Consider the following 23,232-nt stretch of genomic DNA (forward strand, 5'->3'; position numbering starts at 1 on the left):
ACTCAAGCCGGTTTTAAACCAGCCTTCATGGAATCAGCCTTGGAGTTGAATTTTTCTTGAAATAAACCCTAAAATAAGATATAAAAATTTAAACCCAATTATCCATAATTACAAAGTTCATGATCTCACTCTACCATTGAGATAGTTAACTGATTTAATAATATGAGTAATGTAAAAGTTACTATTCGTAAAATTTAAATTATAATGATAAATTTGAAACATAGATTATTAATATATTATGATAATCTAACTTTTAAACTATAATAATATTGTATTTATTGAAACGAAACACAAGCGTTTTCACATGATGCGCCATTTGTATCGTCACTGTGTGGATCATTTATCATGATATATCATGATAATCTTCGTCGTTATATGGGTAATTTCGTAATTTATAATGGCTCTCCCTCTCATCCCCATCCACACACCGCCATTATAAATACACCGTTCACCCTCTCAAGAAGAAACACCCAGACTGAGTTGACGAGACACTATCTTCTCTTCAGTTCGGAGATCACCAGAACAACGGACAAAGATGACCAATCGCCTCTTCTGCACACTGACCTTCCTCGCCTTATACCTGTCCGTCGCGCAGGGGTTATTCAAGTCGGTAAGATCACAACCGCCGTGATTCACAGTCTCATTTCTAACCTTAATTTCCATTGACGTCGTTCGCCGCCGGATCGTTCTTTCATCTTCGCGTTAATTTGGCGGTGATTTTGAGATGCAGGAAAAGTGCGTATACACGCTGTACGTGAAGACGGGAACCTTTCTCACGATAGGAACCAATGCCAAGATCGGCGTGACCCTGACTAACGCAAAGGGAAAATCGGTGCGGGTGCCGGATCTTCGGAAGTGGGGGATCATGGAACACGGCCACTCTTACTTTCAGCGGGGGAACCTTGACGTCTTCAGCAGCCGGGCTCCCTGCGTTGCGTTTCCTCTCTGCCAGCTGAACCTCACGGTCAGCGGGGGCACCCTGTTAAACAGCTGGTACTGCGAATATGTGGACGTGACGTCGACAGACCCCCATAAAAACTGCAGCAAGACCATCTTCGACGTCAAGCAATGGCTGGTTGCCGGCCATCTAAGCGCTTCAGTGGACAAATGCAATCGTAAGGTGCATTCTCCTCGAAATGGGACTCCGGTGGCCGGAAACGGCGTTCTAAGAGAAGGAGGATCTGCAGCCTCAGAATCACAGTGATGCAGAGTGATGATGTGATGCAGATAAAAGAAGTATTAGACTTTTGAGATTGTGTGGGTCAGCTTGGTTATTCTCCCCCTTAATCAGTTAATCTCCAAAGATTATGGATTTGCAATTTCAGTATCCGGCTAGTTTTCTGTTTTCTTAATTTTATTTTCTTTTTATGGTCTTTGCTTATTAGTCTAAATTAATAAATTTGCATAGTTATATTACTACAAAAAAGAGGCTTGAACTGTACGTGGTTCCTGTTTTCTTTTAGGTTGTGTTTGGTTTAAAAAAAAAAGGGAAGGAAAGGAAGAAAAAGGTAGAGAAACTCACATAAGGTTTGTAAATATTTTCTTTCTTTTTTCTTTCTTTGCCTATCTTTTCCTTCAAACCAAACATATTAGCTTATTTTTATGGCCATTGTTTATTGGTTTAAATTAATAAATTTACATAATAGAGTTGGAGACTGCAGTTATGGGCTCTAGCCAAATAGATATATATCTTTTTATTTATCATCATCATTTAAGTCTTATTTCAACTACTAAATTTTAAAAGGTAAAAAATAATATCTAAAAACAAAAATAGATATTTTTTTAATTTTTATTTTGACTTTAAGAGAGTTGAATGGAAGTAGGAAGAAATGATTAAAACTCTCTATAGCACAAATAAAATGGAATGAAGAAACAAGATTCATGTAGCTAATCCATATAGTTGGGACAAAATTTAAATGTTAGTGATGATTGATGATTTTGGCTTCATGAAAGAGTACATGTGGTGGCAGCATGTGAACTCCAATCCATAACCTTCCTTTCGAATCGGGATCTGCTCCTCACAGAACGCAACTCACACCAATTTCACTGTCCCATCTCGCACCATTTATTGGGAACATCTCACCATTTACACAGTGAGATGAGACTGTGAAGTCAGTGTGAGGTGCACTTTGTAAGGTTCCACCTTGTGGTGTAAATTAAAGATAAGAAAAAAGAAAGAAAGAAACTTTAATTAGGTAATGAAAAACAACTTCTTTTTTATGCCATAGCATTCGCCTTTAAAGGACCATCAATGAATAATCAAAAATCCAAATAAATCTTATAAATACATCAAGAACATAAATTCGAAGGTTCAATTGTCTATAAATCTATACTATACGCACACAGTTTTACACTTCTCTCTGCTATTGGTCCACTCTCCTTCTGTATCTAGTTTTGTTGGTTGTCAATCACCATGGAAGATGACGATTTACTTCGTGGTCTTTCCAGGCTACTCCTTAGAAGATACTCTACGAGTTGATCATTAGTAGTGTCAATGGATCAGTTTGGATTGGACCCCGTCCATACCAAAATCAATTTTAACAGATTAGACGGACCCACAAGACATTAAATTGGGTCAGTTCAAAATTTATTAATAGTCCAAATTAGTATTTATTGGATTGGATTGAACCTAGTCCATCCATAATGAATTTATATTGGATTGGGTTGGATTGAGTTAATATCTTGTCCATTGTTAGAAGATAACAATATAGGTGCCAATGAACCAGGTTTGGGTTAGAATTAAGCTAAATTAAAACAAACTTGAACAGATTGGACGGTCCAGACATTAAATTGACTGGTCCAAAATGTTTATTGAATTGGATTGAACCTAGTCCATTTGTAATGGACTCACATTGGACTGGGTTGGATTGGACCAAATCCAGTCCAATTGACACCACTAATTTAGAATTGCAAGATTTGAAGAGATGAATTCCAATATTAGAAAACTACAGAATGCCCTTTACTTCACTTTGGCCCAAATTCCTATCTTTTGAAATTCCCCACAACTTTTGACACAGATCAAAACCCATGTGTAAGTGCTACGGCAAGGTTAAGTGTAGGCGAAGAAAGGCTAGGGGTCTTGGATAACAAACGTAGGTTGCGATTCTCTGTTGACAAAATTGTGTGTTTGTTATGTTCTATACACTCCCTTTTATAGAGGGATATCCCGAGGCCCTTAAGGGAAGGAGCGAAAAAGGATTTGACTCCTATTTGGAAAGAGGATTTTCGATTCGGTGTTACTTGTCAAGGGGACACTGCTAGAAGTTCGTCACATGTTTCATGAGATCTTTCGAAGACGAAATTTCTTTTCGTCTAAGGATTCTCATAGTACACATGTGTTACTTCCCTTTGCAGGTCTCCTATATTGACATGGTGCGGGTGACGTCAAGACTAGTTTGACATGTCTTGCTCAGTCCTACTAGATGCCCTGCTACAAGTGATTTTGGTTGATGGTATTTTCGTCGTAGAACTGCGATGACTTCAAGCTCATCGCAAGTTTGTAATGAGTTACAGGCTCGCCGCAGATCCACATCAGCTTGCATGCCACCATGGGTGTTTCTGTGGTTCCAATTTAATACCTCCATTGCAATCGTAATCATGATGGACAATATGTACTTACACCATGGCTCTTTGATAGTGATATGCTAGTTTTGCAAAAAGGAGAACTGAACACCACTCCAAATGATTATGCTCTACAATATGTTGATTTTTTTCTTTCACCTTCTCGGTTTACCCATTTCTTATCTTAAAGCCTCTACTATTAAATGCATTATATTTGTGTTTGGTAAACCTTTTGAACCCTCTTGCAAAAGAAGTGTAGAATTGGAACCACTATGCTCTTATTAAAGTGTAAATCGATATCACTAAGGTTGTGTTTGGTTTGAAGGAAAAAGTAGGAAAAGAAAGGGAAAGGAAAGGAAACCTGTACAAGGTTTAAGGTTTCCTACATTTCCCTTCCTTTCCCTACTTTTTTCCTTCAAATCAAATATAGCCCAAGCTTCTAGGACAAGTGATTCCATATACCCTACTAAATGGGCATACTTATGATCATGGTTTTCAAAACCAGATGGGACCAAAAAAACTGGTAACCATTCAGCCCCTGAGTTCGGTTATATTGTAAATCGTTATTTAGTAATAACCATTGAAAAAGTCAAAAAACCGCTGACCCGGGCGATCGAATTGCTAAACCGTTCAACCCAGGCAACGGTTCGCAGGTAGGCGAAATTTATTTTCATCTAATTTAAAAAAAAAAAATCCATTCATATCCCACGATTTTCCCTTACAAGTTAGGGTTAAAACGAAAGTTCATTTTCGTTCTCACTTCTAACCCTTCCAAGTTCCAGCCTTCCTTCTCATACTCCGACGACCTACGACAGCCATGACCGGTGTCGATCGACGACCTACGGCAGCACGACTAACGTCGACCAATGGTGAATCACAACGACCGACAACTATCATCCGGATTTCCTTCTTCAAAAGGGCTTCATCTACGGCGGTGAGCAACAAGGAACAGTGGTGGATTTCTTCTTCTTGTAATCAGCAACAAGAGAAACAGCGACCGGCGATTTTGCAGCGGCGGATTTCTTTCCTCTTGTAATCAGCAGCAATAAAAAGCAATATGGAGCAGTGACGGTCGGCAATTTTACATAAGTTCTCTCAAAACTATTGCTTTTGTTTTTGAAGGAGCACATCTACTCTACTTTGCGAACAGCGAGAACAGTGTCGTTGCTCCTCCTCCCCTTTCCATCTCTCTGTTTGTTTTACCTGATTCTTGTTCTCATGCTCATTCTCCCTCATACTCTTGCTTTTATTTTATTAATTTATTTATTTTATTCTTTTTTTAACTTTCTCCATCTTTAGAACAGAGATTGTCGGCTCTACTCTTTATCGTAGTGAAGAAGAAGGGAGAATAGAGAGGACAATTCTGTATTTTATTATTTTCTGTTTGTTATATACTTTGTTATTTTTGTATTTAGATAATTTTATTTTTTGTTTTTTATATTTTACTGTATTTTTTCTGTTTTTATTTAATTTTCTGTTTTTTATTATTTATAAATATATTTTTATTTTAATTTATTTATGACATCACGGGTCGAACCGTTTGATTCGGATGGTTGAACCACTTAACTGTAAATCGGTCTCCTGTCCAGTTCTATTTCCTGTTCGTTTTTAAAAGCCTTGCTTCTGATGCTCGTCTCCAATATGAATGTCTCCCACGCTTTTGCTCATCTTGCTCTTCCCCCGACTACCCAAGAACAGGTCAAAGCTCTCACCTGGTTGATCACATCACAATGGACATTTGAGTATTACTTCCCAATCGTCCATCCAAGATTCATTGCCCTTATACTGCTTCACCTTTAGCAAATGCTAATGGCGATACAATTCCCAACCCATCTCCCTTAGATAGTGTCACTTTGCTATCATCCACTATAAATGACTACAAACTTCAATGCTTCACCACGGATGACTCTTATGTTAGTGGGGGCGTTCTTTTTTTGGATTCTGAGAAGAGGAGAGTTGGTTAATAGGATTTTGGTTCCCATTTACAAACCCATGTTCTTTTCTCAGGTTTATTTAGAGACCAAGAAAATTTTATTTTCTTGAGTATCACTCACTTGGGAAAGTTGACAAATGACAACATTTGAATGGGACAAAAATACCCTTTTTAATAATGGATATTTAAAGCTAAAATAGTCATTGTCTTGTTTACCTGAGAAATAAAAGAATATGAGTAAATATATTTATCTGCCTATTTACCGGGAAACACTTACCTACTTGAATTAGTAATTTATCAAAAAGCTAATGGAGCACAGAAGTTAAGGCAGACATACTACCACGTGTTCCGTCTTTGGTCCCAAGAAACCTTCTTTTTTAAGTAATTTGAGTTGAGTCTCCTCAGAATTCCCAATGCAATTGTATCGTACAGTTCGGGTCAATGTCAAGGGGAAAAGATTTCCAATTCACGTATTGTGGGTGAAAAATCAAAACCATCATTAGTTTGGTCCCATTAGTAATATGACATTAAGGGTGCATGCGGTTGCCAAGACTGGGATGCATGAGAAATAGGGAATATTCTCCATAGATTTCATTCATCCTGCATCTGAATTGTGTGATGGAACAAGAAAGACGAACTAACAGTTGTACAGTGAAAACATCTTACGATATTTATATGTTACCATTCATGAAAAGATGTTTCTGATGTGCAGCTGTAGTGTCCTGTGGTAAGTGTGGGTAAGACCGTTAAGAGATTTGATTGGACAAAGAGTAGGATGCAAGTTCAAGTATGTGGGGTCGCACTGAAATGGTACAAGTATGCAACCCAACTAGGAAAAGAAACACATGGGAAAATATTATTGAGCTGAAAGTTCTGGGTCTCTCCTCTTCATCTCACCGCCTCCATACCCTGTCAACGGTTGAATCTCTGACCAACAGTTCATGCCATCTCCGGCCAAGGTAAGACCAGATCCAAAACATTTATGCTTCCTCTTTTTTTTTATTGCTATTTTCGTTCATTATCAACCATCGGTGAGAGACCACTGCTCGCGGTCTGGAATTCATGCAATCTGCCATCTTTATGCAAATCTACATAATGAATGTGTAGATCTAACGATTTTCATGGTGTATTCCTGTAAGGTAGCGCAAAAAACAGAATTACAGCCTCCAAGCGTCTGGCCGGTCATCGCATTTCTCTTCCTTTTTGTTGTGTTCTCAATCCATCATATTGATGTAGGTGTATAGGTGATAATTGCTGACTTGCTTGGAACGAGCCTGTGCCATGAGCAAACTGCAACTGAATCCACCCGCTTGAATCATTTTAAGCGTTGCATGTTTGTCGAGGGACAAAAGAGAAGCCTTCTTAATCGTAGAGAGCAGATCCAAAATCCTACTGCATGAATCCCACAATTGATTCTCCAGCTTAAGAGGCTCTGATGGATGGACCATTGCAGAAGGGTCAACAGAAAGTTATCTCAAGATTGACCATTCATTTTGAGTAGAAAGTTACAGGAAAGGGCTTGTGGCACAGAAACCTTGACACAATAAAACAACTTGTTTTATTTGATGAGAATGATGGTGCAAAGAAACAAAGATCCGTTTAGTTTGCAGTTGAAATCAGAATCAGAATCAGAATGATCTATTCCCCCACCTGTTTGGTTCAGACAGGAATTGAAATCAGAATCGACTAGAATGGATTCTCATTTCCAATGGGAGGGAGAGGGAAGGACCATTCCCATTCCCACAAATGGGGGAATGTTATTCTTCCAGGAATGGAAGTCAGATTGTGATTCCATTGGAATCAAAATGCACCATTCCAATTCCGACCCCTATTCCCATGAACCAAACACACCCTACGTTAAATTAATTTCATTTAAGCAACTCCACACTGAACAAACTGAATGGATTCAGCATGCTGTGGTTACAGAAGAAATCAGGGATTGAACAGCTTTAAATGAGTTTGTATCGTCACCAATGCCACAAGGATTTCAGTTATATATATCATCTTGTAGAGATCATATGTACAAGCACAAGAACGTTTTGAGTGTGGGGTTGATTTGGAAGGGCCACACGAGATGCAGCTGCATAAGCACTTCCTCTACGGCTCTACCATCACATCTTCCATCTGGTTCAAACAAACAACCAACATAATAATAACAACAATAATAATAATAACCCACCCCAAGTTTCTAATAAAAATAATAGCAACAATAACAATAATAACAACCCACCCCAAGTTTCTAAAATTACCCTGCACTTAATTAAAGTCTAATAGTTACAGATATCGTACATTTGTCAATTAGCATGTGGTAATGATATGTTTAGGCTTTCATAATAACAGTTTTAACCTTTGCCTATATGAGTGTTGCCCTCAAAACCCTTTCAATAACCAAATTGCCCTTTTTGCTACATTGTTTTTGACACTTCAGAATAATGGTTACATCCAACGTTCAGAATACCAAACCGAGCATAGAACCAGAGAAGGGAGAGGTTCATGGGTTAGAGGTTCAACCAGGGTTGAACCGGAGGTCAAACTGTGATGACATGACATATATGTATATATACTACGGGTTATATAAATACTATATATAATATATTTTACAATTTTTAATATAAACTTAAATATGGTGGATAGATGGAAAGTTCCTTCAGAATGACCAGGGTTAAGTCTCATAATTTACATTTTCTTTAACATATATGTGTAATAAAGTAATATATACAATAAAGAGTCATTAAGGCTCCATTTGGAAGGAGTATAAATACAAATACATAGAGCGCAAAACTTTGTATTTTGTATTATTTTGTATGTATTTGTACTTCAAACTGAGCCTAAACAACACAAGTAATGGGGTGGACTAGTGGTAATTAAGCAATATACAAAAATAGGTCATGGGTTCAAGTCTTCTTAACCTCATTTTAAAATTTTGAGTATTTAATGGCCCAAGCGGTTTCATGAAACCGGAACCAGCTCACTGATTTTTCGATTAAATCGACTGGTCAGCTGGTTTTCACCAGGTTTTTAGTAAATGCGGTTATTGGGGTGAGTCCTGTGACCAAACCAATCAGGGCCCCAGGTCATGGTTCAACCAGTCCAACCGGCCAATCCAGTCCAGTTTTCTAAACACTGGTTACATCCTTAGCCTACTCGTATGTAGGACATTTAGATCATATAGAGTGACTAAACACAAGCTGAAACTCTTTTGGCTTTTGATCATATTTTAAACATGAAAGAGTGGGGGTAGAATTAGAAATCTACAAATTGGGACATAGTTGGTATTCGAGAATTAGGATAAAACATATATGTGAAATATTAGGCCTACTTGTGACGTTGTGCAGCTGTCATCAAGAGTCACTTGTGGAGTTTTGACCGGAGGGGTAATTGTAAGACAAGTGGGTATATGTAAGACATTTGTAATTTTTTTTTTTTATCAATAACACAATTCATTAATTATCACTATAAAAATTACAAAGAGGAAGACAAACTTTCTTATCTTCCAACTTCAACTTGAGACCCAAGAAAGGAAACAAGAGAGAAAGAGAAAACAGAAAAAAGAAAATTACCCAAATCAGAAATTAATGATAAAAGATAAGAGGGTTGTGACAAAAAGGACCAAGAATCCCCAGTAATGAAGATGCTATCTAGAATATCTAAATCAAGCAGTGACCAAGAACAAATTAGGATCCTGTATAGGTTTATGTCATTACCTCAAATCAATTGCTGGAGCTACCCATGTCAAAGTCCATTGTATAATCATATTCAATAGTAGGAATTACAGAGGCCACAAATTTCAAGAACAAGAACAAGTACCTATAAAAGTAGAAATAGAAATTCAAAAAACAGAAAGAAAATTCAAAGTCATGCAACAAATAAAAAAAATTACATCTAAATCACATGCATCACAACATGAAGAACTAAATTCTGTGGGCAAAAACAGTTTCTGAATTTTGGAAGTAGGTGGCAGAGAAAGAAAATTACTTGTCAACTTGTGGTTCAACTCCTCGTGACATTAGAACATCAATGATCTTTTTCATCACAGCACCATGCCTACATGGATGTACAGATGCATGCTTCCCTGGCAAATGAGGATGGTCCTCAATGGTCACCTGCAGTGAAAATTCTTTTAATAAAAAATATTACACTGATACATAAATTTTGGGCCACATTCAGTTAGAATAACCTCAGTCCCAGAAATGAAGAATTAAAAAGATATCATGTTTGTCCAGAAATGGTGCAATAAAATGCAAGTTATAACTCCTTTTTCACTAGTAATTCCAATATTCATATAAGCGCAAACAGATATACAACTAAAACTAATTTCACATCAACGAGTAATTGAGAGTACGATGATACGACATATCAGTGATGCACCAAGTTCAATGAAGCCAGATATGTTACCAAAAATAAATAAAATCAGATATAGGGAAGTACGGCCCAATCACTAATTCCTCTATTTCTTTTTCTTTTTTACTTTTTCTTGATTGTTAACAAGATGAAAAGAACTTTGTTGATAATAAAAATATGATAGAGAATACAATCACCTATGTGTTAGCTTGTCACATAGGCATTTCCCCTGAAGTGTTGTTTGATTAAATCATTTATCAAATAAACCTGTTTCTATTTGTGTGAAAGCCATCTGTTGGAAAAAGCCTCTTTTTAATGTTTCTCCCAACGCCAATACATTTTTTCAATATTCAGCTTATGTGATGCCTAATGACGTTTAATAACACCAAGCTGCCAAGAAACATCAAAAAGTGTTTTTCAACCATTTTTCTTGTTTTCCAAAATAAATATTGTACAAAACACATACTAAATAAGGCAAGTAGGGGTGAGAAAATGGGTAGGTCTTCCTGGAACCAAATGGAACCGACCTCAAACCCAATTTGTTATAGGGTCTGGTTCCAAATTATTGGAACTGATCCCCACCCAGGCTGGCTCCAGGGTCCAAGGGTTTTACCCTACCAGTGGCAATTTCACAATTTGACTTTAGTAGTACTGTATGGATAAGATCATAGGACTAATTGCCCTAAAGGATCAAATTAGTTCAAAAAGTCATATTAGAGGTTTTTTTTTCAAAGAGTCTTACTACAGTTTTGAAAAGTTGAAATTGAAATAACATCACTTTCTTTTGGCCTGACAAAACTTGTCTGTATGCTTGGGTGTTATTAGATAGGTTATTTAGCTACCAATCCAATGAGACCAATATCTTGTAACTCAAACATATTTTAAGAGAGTTACGGCCATTTTACCGTTTCTTACCAGTTTTTGAGTTTAAATAGGAGTCTGTAAAAGATCCAAAGCATTGAATTTCAATAAATGAAATAATGGAACCAAAACCAATGTTTTAAAATGCAGGGGTGTGATGCAAGGCATTCCAATACCTAGAGGTGTGAGGTGCAGTTCAGAACGTAAGAGGTGTAAGATTCCTGGAAACAAGGAGGCGCATAAAGCCTCCTTGAGAGGAAGGGGATGAGGAAGAAGAGGAAGGAGCATCTCATTTTTCTTTTCATTCTTTTCACTTTTTTTCTTCTCTTTCTTCTTTTCTTTTTTCTTTCTTTTTTTCTTTTTTTTTTTCCTGTCTTTTTGCATGAGGTGTGTGTGAGGCACATGAGGCATACGCCTCTAGCATGCCTCATGAAAAAGGCATATGAGGCATACACCTCAGGTATCAATGCCTCTAGCATACGCCTCAGGGCATTTTGGGGGTGCCTCACCAGGACGCCCACCTCCAGGCATACGCCTCCCATGCCTTTTAAAATACTGATCAAAACTTTGTTTTCAAGCTACCTACAGGTAACGTGTGATCTTTCTCCGTCTTTGCTATCTATATCTCTCTAAAGGTATGACCTTTCTTCACCTTTGCTTCTCCATTTTATTCTGAATTAAGACAAAAAACCCTACCATTTCCCATTCCCTCCTATATTAGATCTGAAGTATTTCTCACACCCTACTAGTTAACCATTGCTAACTAATAGAACTTTCTCCTTCCTGCTATCCATCAGTTTCCTAGGGAATACCCATCAACACTACTCTTTGAAGTCATTGAGACCATTCTTGACTGTATATCTTCCTTCGATGTAGATGAGTTTGCCATGGGTATCTTCCCTAATCATGTCATCGATGAGTTAGTCTCTGAACGCATCCTTAGTGCATAGCCAACAGGTGACTCTTTGGGTAGGGATACAAATAAACAAATGAATAACTCGTAAGAGACTTGAGATGGATATATTCCGATTATTGAATTTGGGTCATAAATCAGATTGGATTTAAATTAGGATAAATGGATACAGACAGTTTACAACTGTAATACAACCCTACCTACAGTGTTCTAGTCATCCCCATGCACAGCGAACAGGTGACTCTTAGTAACTCAACAGTGTTCTAGTCATTTCCCAAGAAAAATTTATATTCCTCACCTCCCATAAGGGTCATTATCCTATGATGGTCCCTGCTATCTGGGGTGTTGGGAGGCAGAGACTGGATTGAACCTAAGCTTTAGCAAATTTTGCACAAACTGGCATTCCTCTCCTCCCACTTCTAGGAAAGCTTCTTGCTTTCTCTTTCCTATTATGAGTTCATATGCTTAACTATTTTACCATTTTGGATGTCCAATAAAGCAAAATATAATCAAAACATAAGACATACAAGACAGAGAAACTAAAGGGAGTGCCTTTCAATAAACACAGGGGTTGTGGATTATATGGATTACACATAGAAGCCCAAATTTTAACAAGTTCAGAAACAAACTTTCCATGAAAAGGAACCATCAATCAGAATGCTAAAGGGACTCATGCAATAAGTCAAACCATTAGGCAGAAATAGCTTACTGTTTTGTGGGCATGGTCTTGACTAACATCTTCAAGTACAAGCTCTGGTTGTAAGAGCATCCTTGACTGAAAAAAAAAAATAACAAAAAAAAGTATTCTTATAAATGAATGCCAATTCTAGCAATCACATATGGAAATCGAAAAACAAAATTACAAACAAAACATAAGATCAGTATTATAGAGAAATTAAGTACAGGAAGCCAATGTTTCCCTCCTGGTCAAGGTATTTAAAACCCCGAAAAATCGACCTTCAGAAACTTAAATAGTTCCTTATTTTAATATCATATGAAATAGGACTTGCATAGGCTCTTGCTCTGTCCAAATAGGAATATGCTCAAGTTTTTGGAGGAAAATGCAATCATTGACTTCCCTACAAAATTACCTTGGCAAGAGAACTCATTAATTTCTTCTTATCTGTACACAAATAATAACTTTCCATAACATGTAATGCTTATTAAGTGAATTCACAGAAGTGAACCAGAAAACCAAATTTTGACTGCAATAGGCCACCAACCTAGCACAACTCTTCTGCGTAAGTAACCCATACTACAGAATTTGCATGCCATACCATGTCTATAGCAAAGTAATAAATCAAATGTCATTGTCATCTAACACTACTAAAGTCATTACCAATGTTGGTCCCAGCTATTATCAATGGTCATGGGAAGGGTGGGCTGAAATTAGGGGTGATCATTTAATCTACACAAAACTAATTTACAAACCCTAAACCTAGGAACTTGGGAGGCCGCCATTGTGAAAGCTTTGGAATTGAGAGCTTTTAATGCTATTTGGGTTTAAGAGAATAGACATCCCTGCCGCAAATCTTATATTTCCTAGATTTGACATTTCCCTTTTATATTTTGTGCAAGTTGTTGAAGATTAGTTAGCTTTGTGTTGTTTAAAGAGTAGTTGTATTATGTTAGTTGTTAGATAGGAAGTGGGGACCACAGCAGTTATGTGAGTCCAAATTTTATTAGTCTTTTGAGTCCTTTACATGTTGTTTTATGTTTTGCTGCCCTATAAGGGCATAGTAGTCTTTGTACTCTTATATTTTTAATATAAATAATAAGTGAAGGGGGCGGCCAGATTAATGCTCTCTTTCTTCTCAAGATCTCTTCTTCTCTTCTTCTTCTTCTCTCTTCCTTCTCTCTTCAAGAAAACACTCTTTTTCTTTCATATTTTTTATTTCAGCAGATTTCTACTTGGTATCAGAGCTTCGGCTAGGGTTCTTGAAGCATTCTCATTAAGCCCTAAATCGGCCGACTGCATGAAGTAACAAAGGGCTGATCGATCTGCTATAAATTGCCCAATTCTTGGATTTTTTTGGTGAGATCTAGTCATCGGGAAGGTGATCTACGTTTTGGCATCAAAATCAGGAAGAACTGGAGTACGGGGAACAGTCCTAGAAAAATTGGACTCTTTGTTTTTTATCTGATCTTGGGTGCACAGGTATCGTTGGATTTCTTTTATTTTTCTATAGGGGGCGGTTAGTTTTTTGGACCTTTCTGGGCCTTTGGAGTGGGCGATTCACTCTTTCTCTGTTGGGAGATGTGGGAGGAGAGAGAATTCTCTCTTATTAGGGTTTTCTTTTCCCATAAGGGTTTGTTCCTGTGTGTGTGGTTTTAAATTGTTCTTGGAGGCTCTCAACCTTTTTCTTTCGGACTGTTGAACTGTTTGAAGCAAGATGGAGAGTTGGAGTATCGAGCTGAAATCAACTGGTACCATGGGACTGGGCGTTGGAGGTGGTAGTGATATTTTTGGGTCTGGAATCATTACTACAATAAAACTTGATAGTACAAATTATTTAGAATGGGCACAATCAGCCAAGATGGCCATTGGTGCCCGTGGGAAATTAGGGTACATCACTGGGGAGGAGAGGAAACCAAATATAGATTCCTCTCGATGGGTACAGGAGAATAACATGGTGATGTCTTGGCTGTGTAATTCTATGCTACCTCACATTGGCAAAAGTTTTCTAAGGGCTAATACTGCAAAGGAGATTTGGGATGGAGTGACTGAAACCTATTCTCAGAAACATAAGCCAGAGCCTATCAGCTAAGGAATTAGGTGATTAGTATAAAACAGGGAGACAAACCCCTTGCCATGTATTTCTCCATGCTGAAAACCCTTTGGCATGAGGATGAGAAAAAGGGAATATTCCAAAAATATTCCCTTTTCTCATATTTGTTTTGAGGGAAAGAGGGGGATGGGATGAGAAAAGATGGGATGCCAGATCCCAAAATTGTGGATTTGGGGTCGCACCAAAACAGTGTGACCCCGGTGGGAAAACTCAAGAAAACCCATCTCCTTCACTTTTTTCACAAAATGTGGATGGGTAAGCCACATATTTTCAAATCTAAAAGGTTTGGGTCCTATAGGAAAAAACTCAGTACCTATCTGGATAGGACAGTGATCGGAGGTGACCCTAGGTAACGCTCTAGCAACCAAGTTTTCCAAACTATTCTCCCAGGCAAGGTTAAATAAGAACCTGCCAACACAAAGGAGTTTCCTGAAGGTCAAACCAAGTGTAACTGGCTTGCAGCAGAGGTATTTCCTTCAGTTCACATTCTTTAATAAAACCATTAAATTTCCTCATGCTTGTTGTAATTACCTGTTGGGGATTACTGGTTTCATCAGAGAATCTAATGACATTAAAATCCCCGCCCAGGCACCAAGGGCCATCCCATAGCCCCTTGATTGCATATAGTTCCTCCCACATCTCATTCCTCTCTCTATAGGAATTAGGGCCATAAACATTGGTTAAGACCCATACACACCCATCCTCTACATTCTTACACTTAATGGAAACTGAGAATCTGCCTATCAATTCTTCCACTACTTCCACCATATCCTCCCTTCACAGTGTTACGATCCCCCACGAGGCTTCCCAAGAAGGAGACGAGCTCCAACCTAAACCTCTAGACCTCCAAAAACTCCTCACCCATCTCCCATCTAATTCCATCATTTTGGATTCTTGTAACAGCACAATATCGGGTTTTTCCCTTCGAAGTAGGTCTTTGATCACCCTTCTCTTTCTTGCACTCCCTAACCCTCTTACATTCCAGCTAATAATTTTCATCAAGACAAAATAGCAAAAAACCCATGAAAAGGCCATAATCTCCTCATTTTAGGCCCTTCCTCCTATCCCCTCTACCAAACTTGGGAAATATTCTCTGTTGTAGTTTGTGTATTTGCTGTTTGGAAAGGCTACTCCTTAGGCCTCTAAGGGGATCTTCTTGTATTTATTCATTATTTTAATGAAATTGATGTTATTTATCAAAAAAAATTGATCTTCCTCCAGACAAGGAGACAGACGGATGTAGACGGGTGTTCACTGTAAAGTACAGGGCCGACGACAGGATAGAGAAATACAAGGCAAGGTTGGTTGCAAAAGGGTATACTCAGACCTATGGCATTGATTATATGGAAACATTTGCTCCAGTGGCTAAGATGAGTTTAGTTCGTATTCTTTTGTCTCTAGCAGTCACCTACTCATGGCCCTTGTTTCAGCTTGATGTTAAAAATGTATCCTTCAATGGTGATTTATAGGAGGAGGTATATATGGACATTCCAGTAGGTTTTTATAAAAATGTTGGTAAAGGAAAGGTGTGCAAACTCAGAAAATCATTGTATGGCCGGAAACAGTCACCTAGGGCTTGGTTTGACAGGTTCAGAGGGGTGCTCATCCGTTTTGGGCACACACAAACCCAGTCTGATTACACCCTCTTTATGAAGAGGAGAGATGCTCTTGTCTCAATTCTAATTGTATATGTGGATGATTTGGAGGAGATTGATGCTCTCAAAAAATTATTGCAGCAAGAATTTGAGATCAAAGATCTTGGTGAGTTCAAATACTTCCTAGGGATTGAGGTTGCAAGATCCAAGCATGGGATCTTCATTTCTCAAAGAAAGTATGTACTTGACCTACTGCGAGAGACTGGGAAGTTGAAAACCAAACCAACCGACACCCCTATTGATCCAAATCATATAATTAATGCTATGGATGGTGAGTTGGTAAAAGATGTGGGGAGATATCAAAGAATGGTGGGCTAACTATTATATTTGTATATGACACGACCAGATATTTCCTATCTCGTCGATGTTGTGAGTTAGTACATGCATGCACCTCGGGTTCAGCACTGAGAAGCTATTGAGAGAATACTTGCATACCTGAAGAAGCATCCCAGTAGAGGCATTCTTTTCTCAAACCATGAAAATCTGAAGTTGGAACCCTATATAGGTGCAAACTGGGCAGAGTGTTTAGATAACAGGAGATCTACATCAAGAGTATGTACCTTTGCAGGTGGAAACTTGATCTCATGGAAGAGTAAGAAGCAAGCAGTTGTAGTTAGGTCAAGTGCAGAGGCTGAGTATCGATCCATGGCTCATGGTGTCTTAGAACTACTTTGGGTTAGATCCCTATTGAGTGAGATAGGGATGAAAGCAAAGGACCCTATGATGTTGTACTGTGACAATCAGGCAACAATCAATATTACCCACAATCCAATTCAGCATGGCAGGACAAAACACATTGAAGTTGATATGCACTTCATAAAAGAGAGGGTAACAACTGGAGAAGTTTGCTTGTTTTATGTCTCTTCAGAGTTGCAGTTGGCTGATGTTCTCACTAAAGGGGCTGCAAAGAACAAACTTGAACATGATCTACGCAAGTTGGGAATGTGTGACATTTACTCCCAAGTCCCAATTTGAGGGGGAGTGTTGAAGATTAGTTAGTTTTGTGTTGTTTTAAGAGTAGTTGTGTTATGTTAGTTGTTAGATAGGAAGTGGGGACCACAGCAGTTATGTGAGTCCAAATTTTATTAGTTTTTTGAGTCCTTTACATGCTGTTTTATGTTTTGCCACCCTATAAGGACATAGTAGTGTTTGTACTTGTCTTATATTTTTAATATAAATAATAAGAAGGGGGCCGCCAGATTATTGCTCTCTTTCTTCTCAAGATCTCTTCTTCTCTTCTTCTTCTTCTCTCTTCCTTCTCTCTTCAAGAAAACACACTTTTCTTTCATATTTTTTATTTCAACAGATTTCTACTCAAGTAATGGCAACAGGGGAGTTGAAAGAACATTTTGGTGGTTTGCCTGCCAAAGACTTAGCTGGAAGAGAATCAACCAGTGCAATTAGTTCTCGTGGTTGTGATGGGAATGTGTATTGAATGTTCTATGGAAGTTCTTAATGATGTAACTCTCCATTTTTAGATCACCCAGCTTGATAAACAGATATATGGATCATTTAGATTCAGGTCTGCCAAAATTAGGGCATTGTTACTGAAGACAAGTCTATATTCCTAGCATGCAATATTCCCAAGAACTATGGTTCAGGCAGATGCAAAGAGAAAGCCAATGGAGAAGCTGACATTTCTAGGTTATACAAGATCAATCTTAAGGATCAACTCTTAGTTATTCATAGATGATAAATTGCTGCCACTACATTGCATTTTGAGGTTCAACTATGATATCAGTTACCAGAAAGACGTGATACTAGAAAAACTTGTAACCAATCAACCAGTATCATAAAGGCGGTAACCAACTGCAGTATATCAAAATTCACAAGGGCATTTGATTGGTCACAGCTCTTCCAGTGTCATGTCTTTCCAGCATCATAATTTTTCCTCCATTTTGCCCATGAACATTTTGTATTCTATATTATTTATATATTTAATGATTTAATCTATCAAAAATGTTATTTTTATATTTATATTATAATGCTTAATGCTTTATGCTATATATTTAATATTTTATCGTTAAAGTTATAGGCCCAGAATCCCAGACTGGCCTGGGTCCAGCCCATGATCACCCCTAGGCTGAATACATACCTAACCATTAGCATTTTTTCACACAAAGTGGCTGTTCTCAGACTTGAACCCCTGTTCCCACACTTAACAGACTTAGAGTTTACCATTTCCATATTCTCCAATGGATGCCAAAACTATAATAATAAGCAAAATTAAGGTGGACACCAACCTCATCATATCCAGTAAGCCAAACACGTGGAGTTTGATAATACTTATCATACCTGGAAAAGGATAATAAGAAGAGAAGTCACAATCCATGGCAATGCAATGAAATGAGAACGGGAGGTGTTTTAGTAATGCTAGAAGATCGTAAGAACATCTAATATTTCCATGCATGCAGGCTTTTTAAGAAACAGTATGTAAACTTTGGTGATAAACATGAATTTTCATAAACTCTAGCTCCAGGAGTGCCAATATTATTAACTTGGCTGATCAGTGGACATCACCATCAACATTTCTGTGAGTAGCTAAGTGCAATACACACAATAGCCTCACATCCATTTTCCTTCCAAAATATAATGCCCAGATATAGATACAAACACTGATACAGGAAATGGCCATACAACTCTCAATTTCCTAAAACCCAGACACGGATATTGCAAGTCAGGTCCAGTTGAGATCTACCCTAACCCAACCCAAGTTGTTCAATTACCAACGGCCCCCCATAGGGTTGGGTTGGGATTAGGTTGGCCCAATTTCTTCATGTTTTTTCTTTTAGGAAAAAAATCTTCTCATTTAGACTTAGAATTATCTATTTAGGGTTTTTTTTTTTGTGTGTGTGTGTGTTTGTGTGATGGGGGGGGTTCTGGCTAACCTTGCCCAAGATGCACCGTACCATGTAATATGCTTATATCATACTTTTATATCTAAATGTCATTTCTCAAGACTTACCTCTTGCCAAATTTAATTAAACTTCTAACATGTAAAGATTCTTTTATAGTTCAATCTGTAAAAACATACCAATTTATATATTTTCAATCTTTCAATGCTATAAAGTACAGCTTTAAAGCAGATATACAAGTACCCATGCAGTATCCAGTGTCATATCATGTACAAGTACGACACCAGTATGCTTGGCATGTATAAGTATCGAAGTACTATAGCTTCCAAAACATGAAATAAAAGTACTCAAAACCAATCTCCCCCCCAACCAAGAGAGACCTAAGTAAGCAACCCAATTTTGACTTGGTACTTGGAAGGAGCATGTAGAGCTAAAAATTAGGGTCTTGATCCCTGTACATATGTGTATTTCTTTTCAACCAAGGAGGTTATTCAAGAAACTAGTTATTTTCTGAAAATCAGGTGAAAGTTGTCATTTAATCATTAACTGATTTAATTTGTAGTTTTATAGTTTATAATTCACATGTAATTACACAACATTGATGTAATCAAGTTTATTAGATGAATGTCCTTATTTGCTTTGAATTTGATATAGCATAACCCCATCTGCTCCTCAAAAGATTAAGCATCAAATTTCACATTCAGTAAATGATAACATTGTAAACTAAACGATTCACAAACTTCAAGAAAAATGATAGCTTAGCCATATTCAAATTAACTGCTTAATCAAATATCAAAGGCAGGAGGAGAGAATGAAACCTTATAATCAAAGTTTGATAATGCGGTCATTCATATAAACATTAAGAAGATCAAAAATGAAAATACATATCAAGAAACAGTCATATAGCCCCAATGCCAGCTATGCACCATATCAGCGTTCACTGACTGAGGGAAACCATAAATGAAGTTCATGAAAAATTATAAGAAAGTTATAATCATATAAAAACACTAAACCCTATTGTAGAGAGGGAGCATGCTTATTATCAAAGGAAACAATTACTTACGTGATGCTAACATCATATGTTCGAGTTCGGAGAATATTGTCATCATCAGGTTCATGAGCCACAAGATATGTAGATTGAAGTGTTGCCTGAATTTTTAGAAGTATACCATAAGTATTGAAAGGGATTGTTAATGAAGGAATGTGTGAAATTCATTAAAATAAAAACAAAGAAGAGGATGGCTGAAAATTGCGGTTAGCACACCTAACAGAAAGGGAGAAAAGGAAAAAACTAGATGCTTCACAATAGAGAGAGAGAAAGATAAATCCATTTCAACCATCAATATGAGTCTACAATCAGAAATGGGATAGAAGAATGTGAGCCATTGACTAACCGGGAAAGTTTGATCTCTATTAACATTTACAAGATCCAATAGGGGGTAAAGTAGGCTGGACCAGGGTCAAACATTTGTTGAATTACCTTTCAAAAAATAATAAAAAAAAATGAACAGCCCAGCTCAATGCAATTTGAATTCAAAACCTAACTATTAATTCATGCCTGAACTTGTACCTCCAGCTTCAATTGACTGATTATACAAAAAGGAAAAAAGAAAATTGCAAAACCACCAGCTCTTAGACTAAGTAAACTAATTCTACCATGATCAGAAAAATAAAAACAGAAAAGAAGACTAATCCAGGAATAGACAAGGGTTGGTAATGGTATTTATGTAAAGTCGAATCTTCTTTTATTGGTATTTTGGTAATGTACAATTGTGAGAAATGGAGGATTAAAGAGAAAATTCCAATCAACAGATATATTATTGGACTCTCAATTAAAGGTTGATTGATCCCACAAGTATAGAGGATCTATCATAATACCGACAGTTTGTCAGCATAAAAAGAACTAATGCTTTGTTTTTTGTTATATCAGTATATCTATCATTACATGCAAAGCCTCAAATCGATGCAAAAGGCAAACAAAGACAAACCACCAAAAGTAAACACTATAAGATGGTTAGGAAGAAAGAAAGCTGTGGAAAGTGGTGTAGAACAAAGGGCATAGACACATTCCCTCCTCAATATCATACAACCTACTTTTCCTAGTGCTAATATTTATAAAGAGAATCAAATTCAACGTAAAGTTACAATTTATGATTTCCTATGCTGGGAAATATCCCTATAACAGCATTCTAAAGAATGCTCTAGTAACGGACAAAACCTTCAAGCCATCAATGAACTTCTTGACCGGTAATATTTTCATGGTCCATCTAGAGTAGAAAGGTAGATTAACCCAGATAGCTAGGAACTCAGGATAAGGATTTATTGAATTGACAATTGTGTAGATGATCCTTTAGTTCAACATATATGAAGTCATTCAATTTTAAGCAAGAATAAAAGTCACATGCTATCAGATTTGCTGTCAGGATTATAGTGAATAAATAAACTATCTAATAGAATTTAAGGCTTCATGTATGAAGTCTTATTTGCTACAAATCCAAGAGTTGCGTAGAAGTTATTAAATCTTTCTCATTTAGTTGAAGGTTCTCGTCAAGAATAGCACCAATGACTAACTTACAGCATCTGTCTCAATAAGGTTATCAGGATCTTCATACTCTTCCATATCTGGAATATCTTCTTCCTCTTTACCACCAAAATATGAGGGGATTGAATGAATAGTTTTGTTCTTGCTGATCTCTAAGATCTCCATGGAAGGTAAATTTTCCTCCTCGTCACACTTGGTTTCTGGAGAAAATAGAAGGTCATTCAAGACTTCAGACATACTTCTACTCCTTTATGTCTAGCTTAACAAAGTAGCATACCCTTTGGTTTCCCATGAGTTGCTAGCCAACCATCATTATCTTCATTATCAAGAAGTACTTCCCCTCCTGCAGCTTCATATTCTTCTTCCACAGATGCTGCCCTTCGTAAACAAGGCACTGCAAAGGAAACCCACTGCTTGTCAGGAAAGATTTTCATCTCCAATGTTTTCAAGGAAACCAAAAGAAACAACTGCTGGATGACAAGAATATTCATATCATGAAGGGAGAATGAGAGAAAGCTATTACCGGCTACAAACTACACTCTTTTCCCATCCACAACGACAGTAACCTACGTGAACTAACAGCAGATAAAACCTTAACAGCATATGAAGTGTACATTCAGAAACACAATGACCAAAACAGACGGGCCCACTGTACCACTACCAATGGTAAGTGACAGATCACCAAACTTCAACTATTTTTTCTTTTCAGGCTCAAAAATAAACATGAACGGACATCTTAAGCTAGAAAGAAAAGTAAGGCAAAAACCAAAAACTAAAACATAATATGTTGCATTGGCCTTTATCATTGCTCAAGGCAATCTTGATGAAATGAAGCCAGGAGAGCCCTTAACAAAATATATAAAGGTTCCAAACACCGAAACTAAAACAAAGGGGTAAAATAGCAGAGAAGATTCAATACCATTTCTAGTGATTAAATACTGCTTATCAGGGGGTAAGTAGGACTTGCGTTTGCTCGGCTCCCCAGATTCCCTGATGCATGATAACTAACCAGTGAGTGGATTAGAAAAATAAATAAATAACAGAACATAACACAAGTAACCCAAACTAGATTAGTTAAGGAAAACACGGTAACTAAATGAATTTCAGATAAAATCCTTGAAAGTTGAAACAACAAAGAAAATAGACAGGACATGGTTATTGATCAGTTAAGCAAACTTAGAGAAAATTTTGATCCCAATCTCAAGTTCTTGCCATTCAATTTTCCAGACCAATAAAGCATCTCAAGTCAACAGTCAAAACCAACAAACAGCAATCAAAACCCAACGATTCTAAGGGGGAGAAAAACGTTGTTCCAATCAAGGAAAAAAATTAAGGAAACTGAACAAGGAACAGACAATCAAAACCCACGAAATCAAATCAAGAGAGATAAGACAGGAAATTTACCAAGACCAGGTAGGGCATTTGGAGACGAGATTATCGCCAGCGAGAATGAATTCGCTGACGCTAAGAACACCTTTCTCCTTGAATGCGGAGACCGTACGAGGCCCTGTAATCCTCTCGACGGTCCCTTTGAAGGCTTCATGAATCTTCTGCGATAGAACCATCGCTCCAAAGAAATAATTTTGAGGGGTTAAACTTCCAGAAAACGCTCAACAAGGAGTTCGAATCGATAGTTTTGAAGAAGAATTTGTAGATTAAAGCGACGACTTAACAGTTAACACGCAAAATTAGTGCCAATCTCGGTGATAGCTTGAAGCTTAAACTCGGAAGTTCCGAAGCGTGAATGCCTTTTCTGTTTTAATAATCTTTTCCCGGTTTTCA

General features: G+C 37.4%; 2 protein-coding genes across 2 annotated transcripts; one reads left to right on the forward strand and one right to left on the reverse strand.

The window, feature by feature from the left end:
* Window positions 1–451: 451 nt before the first annotated feature.
* LOC104598463 (PLAT domain-containing protein 1-like) lies at window positions 452–1,426 on the forward strand. The gene is made up of 2 exons (XM_010260536.3): window positions 452–610; window positions 731–1,426. The coding sequence occupies exons 1-2, from the start codon at window positions 536–538 to the stop codon at window positions 1,202–1,204; spliced, it is 549 nt and encodes a 182-aa protein (XP_010258838.1). The 5' UTR covers window positions 452–535; the 3' UTR covers window positions 1,205–1,426.
* Window positions 1,427–7,382: 5,956 nt separating this feature from the next.
* Window positions 7,383–23,193, reverse strand: ATG3 (autophagy 3 (APG3)). The gene is made up of 10 exons (XM_010260535.3): window positions 22,855–23,193; window positions 22,370–22,440; window positions 21,728–21,844; window positions 21,484–21,650; window positions 19,972–20,057; window positions 18,297–18,348; window positions 12,319–12,384; window positions 9,470–9,597; window positions 9,199–9,301; window positions 7,383–7,618 (listed from the first exon to the last, which is right to left on the reverse strand). The coding sequence occupies exons 1-9, from the start codon at window positions 23,013–23,015 to the stop codon at window positions 9,205–9,207; spliced, it is 945 nt and encodes a 314-aa protein (XP_010258837.1). The 5' UTR covers window positions 23,016–23,193; the 3' UTR covers window positions 7,383–7,618; window positions 9,199–9,204.
* Window positions 23,194–23,232: the final 39 nt, after the last annotated feature.

Source organism: Nelumbo nucifera, chromosome 6 (genome assembly GCF_055504915.1).
Source record: "Nelumbo nucifera cultivar China Antique chromosome 6, China Antique-T2T, whole genome shotgun sequence".
Taxonomy (NCBI): Eukaryota; Viridiplantae; Streptophyta; class Magnoliopsida; order Proteales; family Nelumbonaceae; genus Nelumbo; species Nelumbo nucifera.

Excerpts from the sequence above, each read along its gene's own strand:
- LOC104598463 (XM_010260536.3), top strand. The coding sequence starts at position 536 with ATGACCAATCGCCTCTTCTGCACACTGACCTTCCTCGCCTTATACCTG. Across the intron at positions 611-730 it reads CGCAGGGGTTATTCAAGTCG|GAAAAGTGCGTATACACGCT; the intron begins GTAAGATCACAA and ends TTTGAGATGCAG.
- ATG3 (XM_010260535.3), bottom strand. The coding sequence starts at position 23,015 with ATGGTTCTATCGCAGAAGATTCATGAAGCCTTCAAAGGGACCGTCGAG. Across the intron at positions 21,651-21,727 it reads AACTCATGGGAAACCAAAGG|AAACCAAGTGTGACGAGGAG; the intron begins GTATGCTACTTT and ends TATTTTCTCCAG. Across the intron at positions 9,598-12,318 it reads AAGACCATGCCCACAAAACA|GTGACCATTGAGGACCATCC; the intron begins GTAAGCTATTTC and ends TTTTCACTGCAG.